Raw genomic sequence first — 16,703 nt, forward strand, 5'->3', positions numbered from 1 at the left:
TAGTTATAAGAATGCTCCCATGGTCTTAATCCACTTACAATGATTGCGTTGCAACCCCACACATGTGGGGTGTCTCACTGGGCACAGGTAAAGCAGTGCTGTAAAACTACAGCCAGAATGAAAAAAATACTCTTGACAAAGTTATTCTTCTGTATTCTTTTAGTTTTCAAATATGTTCATTCCACATATATCTTCAATAATGTTCTGAAATGTTCCATAATGCATAATTTCTGCATGCTGGATGATCACAATTGGACCTTTTCCCTATGCATTTCGGCATAAAGCCTTCATCAGGAGAATGTCTGAAATAAACAACAATAATGTCTTTTAGTCATAAGGATTCTCCTCCTCGTATTTATCCATCACCGTATTACTCCTTGATTGTTTTAAAAGTGAATTTGTGTTCGTGGTTGCTCCGTACATATAATCGTGAATCGCGGGTGAAAACTAAAACTGAAACTGAAAATAGTGCAGTTTGGTAATTGTTAACAAAAGTGAAACATGCACGATTCTGATCTTCTTAGTGAGCCTCAATGGAATTTACGGTCTTAAATTGGATTAAAAAGATTAAACAAGCATTTACAATGCAATGGTTTTGCCTTTGTTAAAGTTAGAGCTATTGGCATTGCTCTTGACATTTTTTTTATTTATGTTTTTTTTAACATAAATAAATGGCATTGTCATTTACAATAGCAGGGCAGGGCAGGGCACAGGGAAGGGGGGCAAGGAGAGACGAAGGAGAGCTGCGGGCTCTTGTTGTAATGCTTGCATAGATGAGTTGGTGGATGCATGCATGGGTGGGTGTATGGATGGGTGTATGGATGGGTGTATGGATAGATGGATGGATAGATGCATATATACAGCCAATCCCTCAACAATTTATGCAATCCACCAACCCATCCAACCAACAACTCATCCATGCATCATGCATCCATCCATCCACCCACTGTGTCCCACTCCGACCCCTCTAAATATAACTCATTTTTTCTGAGCAAAAAAACAATCTTGGGCACAAATATTTCTGATGGGAACATGCCTCTACTGCCATGGACGGATAATGTGTCTAAATCGCCATGGTACAGGGTGAGTTCATTAGCTCTCCTTCACAACTCTCAAAGCAGGTGCACGCTTATCACAAGTCCTTAACATTTTTTTTACTAATGCCTCCATTTTGAGAAGCTGGCGGAGTGGGTCACGTCCCTTGCAAATGGTCAAACTGATTCCCACGCGGTCCTATGGTAGTATTTCACACATGATGTGACCAACATAAACCTACGCCGCCCATGAGTACATTGGGATGGCTGAGCTGGTGACTGTGGAGAACTATAGTGCTTCTAACTTCCTCCCAACAACCCCCCAACTTCCATGATCTTAGATGCCTTGCGTGCACCGTTGGGCACTCAAGCAAGTGAGCACACATATTTCACGCCTGGAAACTCAATCTACCTCTGGGTCCGTCAGTGGTTTCTGCACAAGACTAAAGTAAGACAAGCGACAACCTCAAGGTGCTTTACATTGTCCTGAAGCCCACCACATACTGATACCTTAGTACCCTCTACAGTTTCTCTGCGCGGGTTTGAGCTTCTCCTGGGTCCAGAGACTTCTGACTTTTACCTAAACCTCTCTGGCCTCAACTGCTTTTTATTATTTTATTTATTCAGTTTTTACATAATTGCAATCAGGCCTCAAGAGAGACATCAGAGCACTGCACAGACCTACAAATGGAATAGGAGGCAAAGAAAAGGTTTGACATGAAGCAAGATTTTCTGGAGATGGAGAAGGCTTAATAGACATGATAAAACGAGGAAAATAAGGTGATCTAAATAGAAAAGGTCACATTTTTTAGATTCATATTCTTTTTCAGCTGAAATAGGGAAGGGGCAGTTTGAAGCAAAGAGCATCTTTCCTACTGCAAAAGCGAAGATGAGCAAAATCACAAGTTTTGTTCTGCTGCTCCCCCGCCCCTCTTCCTTCCCCCGGGTGATTTCCAGGCTAGCACATTCTCCAGATGAGAGCCAATACCTACGTTTGCTGGATGACGTCGGACATAAGAGAAAGAACAAAGTGGATGAGTAAAGAGATAAGGATGGAAAGAGTGAAGTATTAGAGTGACTGTAAAGAGGGAGGCGATGAAGGAAGAAAAGGAGGGATATGAACAAGTAAAAGATAGGAAAATATGAAAGCAAGGAAATACAAGGGTGGGGAGGATAGAATGGTGAAAAAAGAGGGAATAAGAAGGAAGAAACACACACTAACAACCACACGCACGCCCTCAGCCCCACGCGCACCCTTCACAGACCAGCACTCTGGAGGCACACGCACGCCATACACACTCACGCCTCTTACACACTCACAACCACGCCTCTTACACACTCACAACCACACCTCTTACACACTAACAACCACACGCACACCTCATACACACTCACAGCCACACGCACGCCTCTTACACACACACTGGCACACCTCATACACACTCACAACCACACGCACACCTCATACACCCTCACAACCACACGCACACCTCATACACTCACAACCACACGCACGCCCTCAGCACAGCTGGGAGCACAAGCAAACGAAACAAAGAGCAGGTGTGCAAGTTCAGGGGTTTACTCAGCAAAACTTCAGTTTAGAGTACTTATGGGTTCGGACCAGTCAGTGTGAGCTCGTGTTACGTTGTTTTCATCCAAAATAAAGAAATTCACCCTGAAATATAGAAGAATGACGTCAGAAAAGCAATGGTGGCAAATGAGCAAACATCCCCCAGAGGTCTACTGCGGGAATGGGTTTGCGGGTCGTTATGGGTGAGTGTCTGACACAAGACCGAGACACTGCTAACAGGAAGTGACGTGTTGAGAACACTCAGACATATGCTATATTGTTATACGCTATATATTATGTTCTGATGCAATGCTATATCCTGTTTATTCATCGTATAGGGCTTTTATACTGCACTGAGCTTGTCTCAAAGCGCTGCGCAGGAGCGAATGGACAAGAGAGGGGAGACCACGAGTGAGGGAGGGAAGGGACAAGCTATAGGAGAAGAAAGGGGAGATGAAGGAGACATCTAGAGAAAGAGACGGAATGAAATAGCGCCTTGAAAACATCTGTGATGATAAGGACGGAGTTGTGAGAGGGAGTGGCAGCGGCGCAGCAGGCGGAAGACTCGCCTCAAAGCAGGGAAAAGCGAGGTCGGACAGGCAGAGAGCTGGGAGGGAAGGATTCTTACACTACAGGGGGTGCTGGAGCTCAGGGGAGAGCCATGCTCTGGCTGGGGAGGGACAGACCATGGATGGAAGGGAGGAAGTGTGGAGGGGCGTGCTGTGTGCCGAACGGGCAGCTATGAAAAAGGGGGGGGGGGTGCCGGGTCTCAGGGGACAGCCATGCTGCTCGGACGGGGCTCTGTGCCGAGCGGTCAGCAGTGGAAGGACGGGGGCCCTTGCCTGGACTGGAAGAGGGGTGGATGCTTGCATTGGTCTCCCGGACACTGAGGGGCTTATTTACAAGCCTCTCACTCCGCCGGTGCGTCACTTTTAATATGGGAAAAAGTGACGTACGGGCGGCGCACGAGGCTTGTAAATAAGCCCCTGAGAGCGGGAAATCAGGAAAACAAAGACACGACAGGCCAGTCGCGCGTGGAGGAATCAAAGGGGGGTGGGGGACCACAAGAGGGGGCGGTACACGTACACCCACAAACTTCGAAACACACAACGCGCGACACGGACAGGTATGAGGGTGCCGAGGACTGGGGCACGCAGGGGGCGCACGCGAGAAACCGAGGAAAGAAAGCAAAGTGAGAGGAAGAGAGTGAGGGGATGACGGTGCAAGAGAGGAGACAGCCGGGAGAAGCCAGAGGGAGGAGGGACAGCGGTGCGAGCACGTCCCAAAGGGGAGTCAATGATGAGATACGGGAGGAGGGAGAAAGACAGACCGACAGACACAAAGAAAGGCAGACAGGCGACCCCATACAGGCACGCTGTCAAAGCATGAAGACAGTTAGACGAAAACAGGCACAAAGACAGATACGCAGACAGGCACGAAGAGAGATGGATGGATGAGCAGACTGACGGCCACAAGCAGACGGACAGGCTTATAGAAATACACATAGACAGAGAGATAAGCATGGAGGCAGGTGGGCAAATACAGATAGGCAGACAGACAGAAACAAACACAGATACGCTGACAGACCGGCAGAGAGGCATGACAAGAGATGTCTGGGTGGCCAGACTGACAGCCACAGGCAGACAGACAGGCTCATTGACACATAGACAGAGAGACAGGCGTGGAGGCAGGACGGCAAACACAGATAGGCAGACAGACCGGGCACTTCCGGCCAGCCGCGCTAGGATTGGCCGTCCGGCTAGTCACTTCCGGGTCGCCGCGGGCAGCGCGGCGGCCCGTCTCTAGCTCAGGCAGGCGGGCGGCGAAGTGCGAGCACGTCCCAAAGGGGAGTCAATGATGACATACGGGAGGAGGGAGAAAGACAGACCGACAGACACAAAGAAAGGCAGACAGGCGACCCCATACAGGCACGCTGTCAAAGCATGAAGACAGTTAGACGAAAACAGGCACAAAGACAGATACGCAGACAGCCCGGGACGGTCGATGCAGGCTGCTTCCTCCTTCCGGCTCTCTCCTCCTCCTCCTGCGATGACGCGGAAGGGGGCTCGGCGGGCTGGGCCAATCCCAGCGCGGCCCGGGCTTGAAGGCGGGCGCTGCTTCCTCCTCTCACTCGGGGCCACGGCGGTGAATACACGGAGCAATGCCGGGTGGGCACCGGCCTTAAATCTAAATATTAAGCGAGGTGGGCACTCGCTCGGGGTACCACAACAGCGGCAAGGTCCCTGGCAGGGTGGGCACCTGCCAGCGGACAAAATACTCGAAAATCAGGTGCCGGCAATGCCGGACCAGATTCAGGGGCGTTCCCGGCTTTTGGCTGACGTAGCGTTACGTAGCCAAAAGCCAAAAATTCTCGGGAACGCCCCCAAATCTGGTCCTGCATTGACGGACAGGCCAGTCTTCCAATGGATAGCCTCCATTTATGGAGCTAACCAATGGATGACGGGGGCGGATTCCAACCCCTATACTATACTCATTAGGTTTTTTCTAGCGAATGCTTACTTCGTAAGCATTGGCTAGGCAAAACCTAAAAAGGTTCCATTCATGCTCGAAAAACGCCTATGCAAAACATTATTCACTCGCATTTGTGTGTTACTGGTTTCTGTGCGTGCTCGCTTACCGGTTTAATGTAGGTTGATGCTCCTCTATGGACGCTGTCTCGTGCATACTAACTCGCGTCTTCCATATATGTCTAAGCTACGTCTGATGTCGGTACATGATGCCGTGAATTAGTACGTGTGTTACTTTGCACGTTACAAGTGGTCTTTAAAGTTATGGTATACAAAAAATGACGGAAGTTTAAAAAAGTGACAGTGATGGTGAAAAAAATATCTATACCTATGCTGATGGTATACAATTATGTGTGCGTAGTGTAACCATGTTCAGTTCACGTTCTGCAAGTGATAAGATATTTCGTAAGCTACTCGGTTTCGACATTATAAACAATATGAAAAATGTCAATTATTATATATGAAGAAAGGCAACATCGAGTGACTGTGTCATTTTAGTCCAGCCTGCTTTACAGGTTTAATTCAATCCTGGCTGGCAGTCTGATAGGGATACCAGACGTATGCTCCCTGCAGTGCTGGTTTCAGCATGTTGTCATCAGGATTTGATGATGACTCTGTATTTAGACGCAGCATAGAAATTCTACTCTTTCATTCATTCCATTAGGCTTGAGGGTGTTCAAATGATAAATCCAGAAGTTTTCTCTCTTCAATAGCGTGTTTCTATTGTCTTTGCCTTCTCTCTGCTCTACTGTTTCCAATATATAAGCTTTCATTTGGCTAATATGATGTTGTGCCTCAATGAAATGAGAAGCTACTACGGACTTCATGGACTTAGTTCTGATGTTACTTTCATGTTCATTCAGGCGTGTCTTTAATTTTTGTTCCGTTTGCCCTATGTAGGCTTTCCCACATGGGCACTTGAGCATGTATATAATGTTTGAAGTGTCACATGTCGCATCCACTTGTAACTTGATTTTATATCCTTTCATGGGTTGAGTAATGTATCCTCCTCTGATTATGTTGTGGCAGTTGTTGCAGTTCCAACACAGGATTGTGGCATTATATGATTCCTTCTCAATGCGTTTTGTCGGATGTTTAATTATTTCCCCAATGTTTTTCGATCTTGTGTATGCGAAAATTGGTTCTTCATCAAAGATATTTCTGAAATCCTGTTCCATTTTCAGTAAAGTCCAGTGTTTTTTGATGATTTTTTTATAATGCTGGCTCTTTGTGGAATACTTACATAGACATGTTATTTTTTCTATCTTAGTGGAAGCTTATGCTGTGAGAAGTTCTGATCTATTTTTATTGGTCGCTCGATTAGGAGCTTGTGTGAGTAGATCTTCCGGATACCCTCTGTATCATGTTCATTGACTGTTCTGTGGCCTTAATGGGGTCTGAGACGATCCTCTTAACTCTCAGCAATTGAGAATATGGGAGATGTTACTTCAATGGTTGTGGATGAAAGCTATCATACATTAAAGAATTGTTTCTATCTGTAGGTTTTCTGTAAACGTTAGTTTAGAAGCCTGTCGGGGTTTTAGATATTGCAATGTCCAGAAAGTTGATGAAGTGGTTCTGTATTTCGAATGTAAATTGTATTCTCTCATTGATTGTATTTAGATCTCTTATCTGTGCCTCCAAAGTGTCCGATGTCCCTCTTCATAAGATAAAAATATCATAAATGAAGCGCAAATATAATCGTATGTTATCCTTCCATGGTGGTGAGTTCAGGATGTGTTGCTCCTCATAGTCATTCATGAAAATATTCACGTATGTGGGTCCTGCGCAATTGCCCATAGATGTTCCGCTCTTCTGTAAATACCAGTTGTCCTGCCATTTAAAATAGCTGTGCATCAGAGTAAATTCTAGTAATTCCATTAGGAACACCTTCATGTTTTCGTCGTAGGCTGTATGCAGTAAGGCTTTCTCTACTGCCTCTATTCCCTGTTGGTTTGGTATAGCTGTATAAAGGGACTTGATATCTATGGTGCACATTACTAATGGTTCCTCCCCTATTGTGGTGATTTCTCCAAGTTTGTTGAGAAAATCCGTGGTGTCGTTAAGGAATGATTTAATTTTGAGTGCACATGGTTGTAAATACTGATCTAAAAATTTACCCACGGGTTCATGAATGCTACCCCGCAAATAAGTCTAGAGATTTATGGCTCACGGGAGCCATATATGTGCTTGTTTGTCTCAATCCTTTTAGCTGATCGTCTCCATCTGTCGTCTGTTCTGTTATGAAGTTTTCAAAGAAATGGCAAAGCCTCAATTTTCTCATCAGTTAAAAAAAATGATGTTAACCTGCAACAAATTCGTATGCGCTGTAGGAACAAATGAGGTACCTTTCTGAAGTGTATGTATCTGGGTTTCACTAAAATGAAAATCGGAGATGTTGATAACCAAGTTGTTCAATAGGCTCCTCTCTTCCCTTTGTCCTTCTTCGCTGTTACATTCCTCGTTTGCGGTGGCTCTTTCCCCTTCTTTTTGTTTATTTCTCTTTGCCTGTCGGGTCGTCCCTTTCGTCATGGCCTTCCCCTAAAAAAGGAGAGGAAGATGTAGCACTTGTAGTTGAGTGTGAACTCTATGAACCGAAGCTGTAAACTGAACATTTGAATCAGTTGAAGCTCGATTCCCAATTTTGCACATTTTAAATTAGATTTTTGTCTTATTTTTGTTTTGCTTAGTAGAAGTTTGACGAAGAGCAAGGAAAGAGGCTGCATACTTTTAAGTATGTTCTTATTGACCATGATAATCATAATTTATTTGGCCTATCGTGTTTAACTTCTCCAATTGGATATGTTTTGACACCACAAGTTGCATTTGCCACTGCATGCAAGGATTAAGTAAACATGAAATTAATGCCTAGAGCTAGGTCTGTAGGCAATTTTAGGGAGAACCTATTTTCAGATTAGTTGGATGGCTATGCCCATATGATGAGGATGAGGAATTGCTATATATGTAATTCTGTTTCTGAGGAGGCTACATATTTACAATTGCCCCAGACCTAATAACTTGCATGCAATGTTTTTGTTAATGTTTATTATGGTTGTGAGTTCCCTCCCCCAAATAATTTGGACTTTAATGGAACTTACTGAACCTAAAAACTGTGGGAATCATGAAACGTTTTCCAGTTATTTAAAACTGATTGTGAAACATAACCCAAATACTAAATTTGCTAAAAATAAATGTATGTAGTTTGAGTGAAGAAGAGTGTGAGATGATTATGGAGTACAATGACAGAAAGGGAAAAAGCACGAGAAACTGTGACTAAGCAAGAGGTTAAGATGCAAATAGAGGCTGATGAGAAATTCTGATATTCATATATGTATCATAGACTGAGAATAGAGCAAACATGAAAGGGAGTGTTGTGCATGGTGCATCAGAGTTCTCGGAGTAGTCCCTCAATAGAGATTGTTGGATAGAGTGAGTCTGAAAGGAGTAATGTGATTGATGATAGGTTTTTGATTGCTGAAGAGCCTATATTTAGAGGAATTTATTATGTTTGTGTTAATTTTAACCTGCCATGTAATAGGGTAGATATCTGTATCTTGCATCGATATTCCCTAAGGTTTAGCATGTGATTGAAATGAGTGATGCTGTTTGAAGAGGGTGAAACATGGTTTTGGATAAGTTATGTTAGATGTGCTTGGTGGTATGATTAAATTAAACCGTGCTACCTTGTTGAAATCACAAGTCAAGTTAAAGGAGGACAAAAGAATGATTTTTGTCTCTAAATACTCCACTGAAAGTCAACAAATGAAAAGGATAATCATAAAACATTGGACTTTATTAACCCTTGAGGATGATTTCAATGGAATATTTTTCTAATTCACCCAGGTTTGCATACCAACGAACCAAAAACATCAAGGAACTACGAAATCAAAAGCAGGAACGAGAAAATCTCACGTACAAGGGTACTTTACCATGCCACAATTGTGGGAATTGCAATGCTATAATAAAGGGTAAAGAATTTCAACATCCTAATCAAGGAACGAAAATAAAACTAAGAGTGACAGCGACGTGCGACAGTAGTAATTTGATTTACATTATTAAATGCCCATGCGGCTTGGCCTATGTGGGAAAAACAGAGCGAAAAATAAAGACCAGGCTGATTGAACACAAAAGCAATATTCGTACGAGGAGTTTCAATTCACCTTTGGCAACACATTGCAATAATCACAACCATAATCCTAGTCAGTTAAGGTTTTTAGTATTGAAGCAAGCCCAGATTCTCCCAGGAAGAGACAATACCCAACATCTACTACGGAGAGAGATATTTTGAATTAACTTCCTTAATACTGCATATCCCAAAGAACTGAATGATCGTGTGGACCTAAATAGTTTTTTGTAAATACATCGAACGATAAGGACGTCGCAAAAAGTTATGGTAGTAATGTGACAATACGTTTAAAGTTTCATGTAATAGTTGTTGTATTTTATTCTAAGTATAAGTATGGTATGTTCATATATCTTTGACATGTTCAGCGGCTGTTTCTAACAGGACCTTGTTTCCTAGCTCCTTTTTTTGTCTCCTACACACGCTCCGAATTTCATACATTTAGGTTTGACATCAAACATAAACTCAGGCGGTTTTTGATAAAGTTTTTTCGGGGGTCTTTTTTCACTCTACCTTCACTCGTCATAGTATTTATTTCGTTTCACTTGCACGCTCACGTGACTACGTCACGCTGACATATGCCATACAAACTCGCTCTAGTGCACTCAAAGGAATCTTCAGAGGACTCCGGCGTTCGTACACTCGGGGTAAGAAGAAATTTTCATTGTCTTACGGTTACCGCTTTTTGGTGGAGACTCACATTTAATTGATTATCTAACGACCTTCTGTCGTTTCAGCTTGGGCTACACCGCATTAAAGAATGCAAAGTCTAAACAACGCATACGTGCGAACTAGTGAGTGTTTTTCGCTTTCACCTCATAGAATGTATCACACGTCTCAAGCAATGTTAACTGGGCTAACTCCCTTTCACATTCACTTTTAGGCTACACGCCAGCTTGATATTTTTTGATGTTTATCGTGCACATATCTCTGATTGCACATGTAAGTTATCAATGTGTTTGATACATGAATTTTTGTGACACCTTTCTACTTTACGTTTACACATGATTTAGAGTTCCTTCTCATAATTGATTCCATTACTATTTCTATATCGCACATCGTTCAGCTTTTTTCATTTTCCATGTTTCTCATCTTTTGATGGAACCATTGCTCAGTGGTTCCTATTATTGTTTTTAATTTAGATGCACCCTGGTATATAAGGTTTTTTGAAATACAAGAAACAGCTTGAAATTGAGGCTCATAACTACCATTTGTTTACCGTTTTTTACAACGCTGCGTATTTTCTTCTTTTGTTGGCATAAAAATCAACCCCTGATGAAGGGCTAGGCCCGAAATGCATAGGGCAATGGCTTAATATCATTGATAAATAATGATTTATGATTGAAATGTTGAACAACTGAAAAATGAAATGATTTTGAATGAAACATCAGATGAAAGAACTTCAAGATATTGTCAATGAACTTTATTGAAATCACATCTCGGAGTGGATTTGGAGACGTTTTCCACGTTTGGAACAAGGCAAATCAATTCATTAATTCAATTTCGTCTTACTCAGGAGGAGTCACCAAATAGCACCAACCCACCGTGATACTTTTCACTACACTTCCCATATATGTAGAGGAGTGCGACCGTTCTTCCCCAGGTGTTCTTGGTGGTATGATCTCATCTGTTGGTGTGACTTTGAATCAAGTGAAAATTAAGTAGTTGTATTATGAATTTTATGTGATATAACTAATGTTTTACTTGAGGCTAAACTTCTTGGAGTATGGACAGTGGGAATCAGTTTCTTGGTTTAGCGAGAGCGGAAAGTGATTTGCAAAGGTTGGTGAGTGGTTTGACAGTTTAGGCAGGAGTACATTTCTCACAGTTCTAATCCCATTAACTATTCTGTTAATTTGGGTAATTCATCTCATTCTTTTGCTGAAAATTTTGAAAGCAATTTGGTGTCATGATCGACTAAATTGTGGATGTGAAAAGAAGGTTTCCCCCCCTTTCTTGTGATGTGAAAGGAAGGTGCCTGCAACGTCCGCAAGTAAAAAGAAGAGAGATGAATCGAAGATGAAAGATATTAAAGCGTGAGCCTATGTGACATAAAAGGCTTTGGAAGAATCGAGACGATGGAGACTGTGTTATAAGATCTAGTAGTGGGATATTGACGATGACTATTAATCATCCATAGGGCGAACTGTTGAAGTTATTTTTGCTTAAAATCACTATTGCATTTAAAATTTCAACGCTGCAGTATGCAGAACTATGGTTTCTTGGCATAGGGAAAATCTAGGCTTCGACTTCATATTGGATTTCAGAATAAGCATGTTTTAATCATATTTCCATTAACAACACATGCAACAAAATATGCACTGATGCTTTGGGATGACAAACTGTTCTTGGGGAGCCTTGGAGGACTTCATTTTGTTAATTTGTTTCTCTCCAACGTTTCTTCCTACCTTGCTCACTATAGATTTCTTCATTCATGAGACTCATTGTTTATGTAACTAGAGTTGGACTGTTACTTTCAATTACATTAGGTTAGAGTGGAATTCAGTAATATTCTTTAGGGAGATAGTGCTAGAATGGCGGCATTGTATGACATCGTATACATACAGATAGATATAATTTGGTTATCAGTTGGCTGAAAATCCGATAGATGGTAACTTAGCACAATTCTTTTTTAGGGTACCCAGAACCTAATGTGGTGGAGGAAATCTTTACATTTACGGCATATGTTCCAGGTCGGTTGTTGTTAAATGTAGATTGTTGCCACTTCAGATAAATAAAAGATGCGAGACTGAGCTTTTTTTGCGAAGATCCTTATCTGAACTGTGATATTTTCAAACTATTTTTAATTGTTGTTAAATTATGGAAAATACATTCTGATCGGTCCTGTGTGTGTACTTTTTAAAGTCTCTTTTTTGTAAACAAAAACTTGATCAATTTAGCAGTTATTGGGGAAGTGAGCTCCTGGGTCAAACCAATTTTCCACACCACAGTTATCTAGGGAATTTTGATTTTGACTAATGTAAATGTGGCAAAACCGTCTTTAAGCTTGCCTTTATCCGTTGGAGTAAAAAAGGCCACTGGCCTATTTGGGCCATTTTTGTGATCTGGTCTGAAAACAACTTTATTCAAGTCAGAACCATCTCCCACCCCACAGGAGCCTATCGAGCAAATGTACTACAGCAGCGGTTATTAACCTTTTAATTTCTGTGCACCTCCATTTAATTGTTACTGGAACCCGGGACCCCCTCTAAAGCATCAATGGAATCCAGGGACCCCCCACTGAGTCATTATTGGAAGGCAGGGACACCAGCTAAGCCTTTTTGATGATTTGAACTGTAAAACAGTAAACAAATAACACATATACATAACACTTCTCTTAAAGGCCCTGTCAATGAATCATAATGTCTTGAAAGTGAGATACCTGGAGCCAACTATGCCTGGTCAACAGTGATACAGCCCATTGATATTTTTGTTTCAGTCTTATTAAAGCCTTGTAATAGGACTTTTCATAGCAGCCCATAATTATGGCCGGGAAGTCACGTCAGTTTCATGATCTGCATGCGTAGAGTACTGCCTATGATCCAGACACTAGTTTGTTGAGTTAGTTTACGACATCCATTGGGTAGAATTAATCCACAACTTAGTCTGCCATAGATATAGGTTATATTGTTTCTAGGAGACACCCAGGAGAAAAGCCTGTCTTATTAAATCACAACCTTTAAGCAAGGTTGTCAGCAACCCAACGATAAATCAAAGTTGCATCACACTATTGACACAAAAGATTAATCCTAGTAAGTAATTAGTACTATAAAGTCAATAGAGGGTCATGGTTCATGGCAGCTGAATGAAGTTGTACTGAGAGAGCTCTCTGAGTATGCCAAGGACATTTCTCTTGAGTGGACACTGATGTTTTCCTATTTTAAGTGGGGAAAGAATAATTTCCAATTTAAGTTGACTGAGAAATACAGGTTATAAGGCTGACTTGGTGAAAAGTTGCACGCTCCACTGTCATGATTTAGTAGTGGCTCATAATTTATAATGTAAATGTGTTGGTATAACCACATGTTACCTGTGTTGCGTATACTCTTCAACTTGTCGTGAAATACGCAAACCGATTTTGGAGTCTTTGGTTTGTGAGAGGTCATGTTTAATGCTTAGAGAAATTTGCTACTGAAACAAATATACCTGATTGTACTTTTAACAGATCCAGGTCTCTTTAAAGTCAAAATGGATTTTCAACAGAAACTAAATTATTTGGAGAGTATGTATACAATACTTAATGATCTTTAAACCCCCATGTATGAAGTGGAAAAGTAATAATTGTATCCATGTTGTAACGCATTAGACATTACACTTTAAGGGTGACCCCCCCCCTTCTTTAAGTTTCCCAGGCACTGGGGGAGAAGATATCAGCAATGAGGTCAGCAAACAACGTCTCTGCTGCCATGTTAAACCATGCTGATCTTCTTTTATCTTGGTTGACATTGGTTTGAATGGGGAAGTTAGCCTGATGTAGGCAGGCCGGTAAGTGAGTGAGCTCATTTTCAACAGAATACCCAGTGTTCCCCTTTCAGCCCCACATCCCCCATTTAGCCAATTGCACTCTCTATCTAGAGTAATCGCGTGGGGTATAAATCTGCAAGAAGTGGACACGGTGATTGTGTCCCTGTCTCACTTTGACACTTAGCATCACCATCTGAGGACATTGACAGCTTGAACAATGGCTCCGGTAGTTCCTTTTAAATGTATATTAATTTGGAGTGTGTTTAGGTTTCTCATTTGCAACCTGCTCTCTTTTGTTTAAAGATGACGGTGTTGGTGGCATGTATTTGGAATTAGACTGCATACATACGTATAGAAAAAGGCTTGGTCTACATTTTCCATTGAGTTGCTTGAACAGTTGTGCTCCCAGTAAACGTTCAGCAACATAATTATTAAAACATAAAGAACATTATTTAGGAATCTACATTTGTAGAGATTAATTTCAGATACTTTTACTCTAGATATTTTTTTAGAAATGGAATATCTGAAGGAGGATTCTACCTTGTCTATCTTGCCACTTACAGTACATTTGTTGGTCCAAGTGCAAATCATTCTGATTTATCACACAAAGTCAATGTTTAATTTAAATTGTGTCCCTGTCCTTTTAAACTTAGGTAGTTTCTCCCTTCGGACATGTATTACCATATAATACCATTATTCTGTTAAAGTCTCTGTTTGTGTGACAGTTTTGATTTGGTGTATTTTTTTGTGTGCAGGTTCCAAAATGACACCCATGGAGATGCGAACCTCACACTGCTCACCACCCTGGCGATTACTACGAAACTTGTGCTTCCAACTCCTGCAAAGCCCATCCTCCCAGTGCAGACTGGAGTTGAAGCTCAACAAGAGGAACAATCCAGTGGCATGTCCATTTTCTTCAGTTTGCTGGTTTTATGTAAGTGCTGCATGTACAGAATATGTGACATTCATTAAAGCACGTGGTTTGTTAGCCAGCTTACACTGCACTACACTGCACTATAATATGATATGATATTCTGTATTTGTAAAGCCCAGGCATTCATTGCAGGGAAGTGGGTTCTTGGCACTTAGGACTAATAATGTGCCTCAAATCTCTGAATATGGTTTTTGAAAGAAACGCTTGTTTCACCGGATGCTATGATTGTTTTCCTTTTGTCTTCGTTCCAGTGTTACTGTACTGTACATGTTTGCTGCATTTACTGACAAGAAGCGCTGTCCCTAATTCACTCTGTGTAACCTGCTAATACTAAGTAGGCATTCCACAGTGAAAAACCCCATTTTAGGACCCTGAGATCTTTTTGAACAGTCATTTAGGGTGGTATAATAGTAATAAGAGCCTGGACATGCAATGGAAACCTAAAGAATTTAATGATCTTCCTCAGCAATACAGGTGGTAAAATCCAGTGTTTACCTTATTTGCAACTTAATGACGTAAAGTAAGCTCTATGTCCTACGGCTTGCCTAAGCACTTCATTTTCCCAGAGAAAATTGACCAGGTTTCGTCAACTGAATTATGACAAGCCATTGTTGTTTCTTAGTAGCTCAAGTTCTAGGAATTTTGTTTATCATTAGGAGGAGCCCCAATCACCCTTATGTCAGTTTTCTAGTGTTACATTTGAGGTGATTGGTGGCTATCCATATATAAATACACTGCAGATGAGTAGTAAATGTAGCCTTTTCCTTTGATGAATCAACCTTGAGCCATCTGTGTACTTCTGTTATGTAATGCTGAAAGAACAGAATAGCACTACCAGAGGACTATGGTAGATGTTGAACAATGATGTCTAACTTTGCGAAACGCTGCCGAACAGATGTTTCCAATTTGACTACAATGAAGCCATGTCCGCTCAATCTGTACTTCCCTCCAGGAATGATGCAATTCAGGAGTCTGCATGTTTTGAATCCGCTCACTCCTTGAGTGCCTCAGCGGTGTACCCTGGTCAGTGAGGTTGGTGGCAGTTGAAAGATACAAAAGCATGGAGCTGTCGTCCTCTATCCAATGCTGGTCATCTCTAATGTCTTCCTAAACTGAAAGCTTGAAATGCGTCTTACAAAGATTTTCTTAAGTGATTAAAATCTGAGAGGAACTCTCCCAATTGTCAGGAAATATGACAAAAAAAATAGAAATAATTTAAGACAGACCAGTAGTAAGATCCCTGCTATTTACTGAGATGTGACAAGAAAGCATCATTGAACAAGGAATGTGTATTGGAAGAAATGAAGGCCATAGCTCTTCAGATATATAGAAGAATATATTGCCAAATTGGTGGGTGAAATAGTTCTTTAAATTCAGGTTAGTGGTACCACAACAACTCTTCATAGTAACTTCATAAGGAACTCGTGATCTATTCCCTAATATTTCAGAAAAACTACCCGCATTGTTTCATATTGCCATGGCAGGCCCATAAAAGGTTCTTTCTATCCAGTGAGCCTTGACAGAACTGCTTTCTGCACAATCGTTTCTACATTTGGTTCTTCAATACGTTTTGAAAACAAAATTAGACATTATGTCACATGCTTGTTGTTAAAGGTGCAGTAACATAAAAAAATATATATTTATAATGCAAACCTTATGAAGACAAACATCTGAATGCTGCCGACATGGCGAGGCATCCCATCAGCATACTGCAACATTGAAGGTAACGCTCATCAGGCAACTGAAATATGGGAATGACACGCACTGATGTACTACAACAGTGGGAATTTCACTCATAGACATACTGCTATCCTAAACAAGCAAGTTCATTCTGCTGCATAACATTTCCAGCACGCCGTCTGTGGAAAAAAAAGGTTTTAAAGAAGGTAATTGTAGGCTTTTCTCAAACTAACACCTAATGGGCAGAATATTGCTGGGAAGAAAGTAAGAATAGGACTCTTTTGTGTGGAGCACAAAGGACTTGTAGGTTCAGTTAAAAGGGCTAAGAGAGGAGGGCCATTAGAAGTACAAATGGAAGGGGCTGATTGGC

At 41.6% G+C, this 16,703-nt stretch overlaps 1 protein-coding gene across 1 annotated transcript in view; it reads left to right on the forward strand.

Moving 5' to 3' along the window:
• Positions 1-16,703, forward strand: part of SLC9A8 (solute carrier family 9 member A8) — a 431,266-nt gene that overhangs the window by 14,272 nt on the left and 400,291 nt on the right. Inside the window, exon 2 of the mRNA XM_086932630.1 lies at positions 14,475-14,653. Within this exon, the coding sequence (XP_086788756.1) occupies positions 14,475-14,653 (179 nt within the window). The remainder of the gene's footprint in view (positions 1-14,474; positions 14,654-16,703) is intronic.

Source organism: Lissotriton vulgaris, chromosome 7, assembly GCF_964263255.1.
Source record: "Lissotriton vulgaris chromosome 7, aLisVul1.2, whole genome shotgun sequence".
Taxonomy (NCBI): Eukaryota; Metazoa; Chordata; class Amphibia; order Caudata; family Salamandridae; genus Lissotriton; species Lissotriton vulgaris.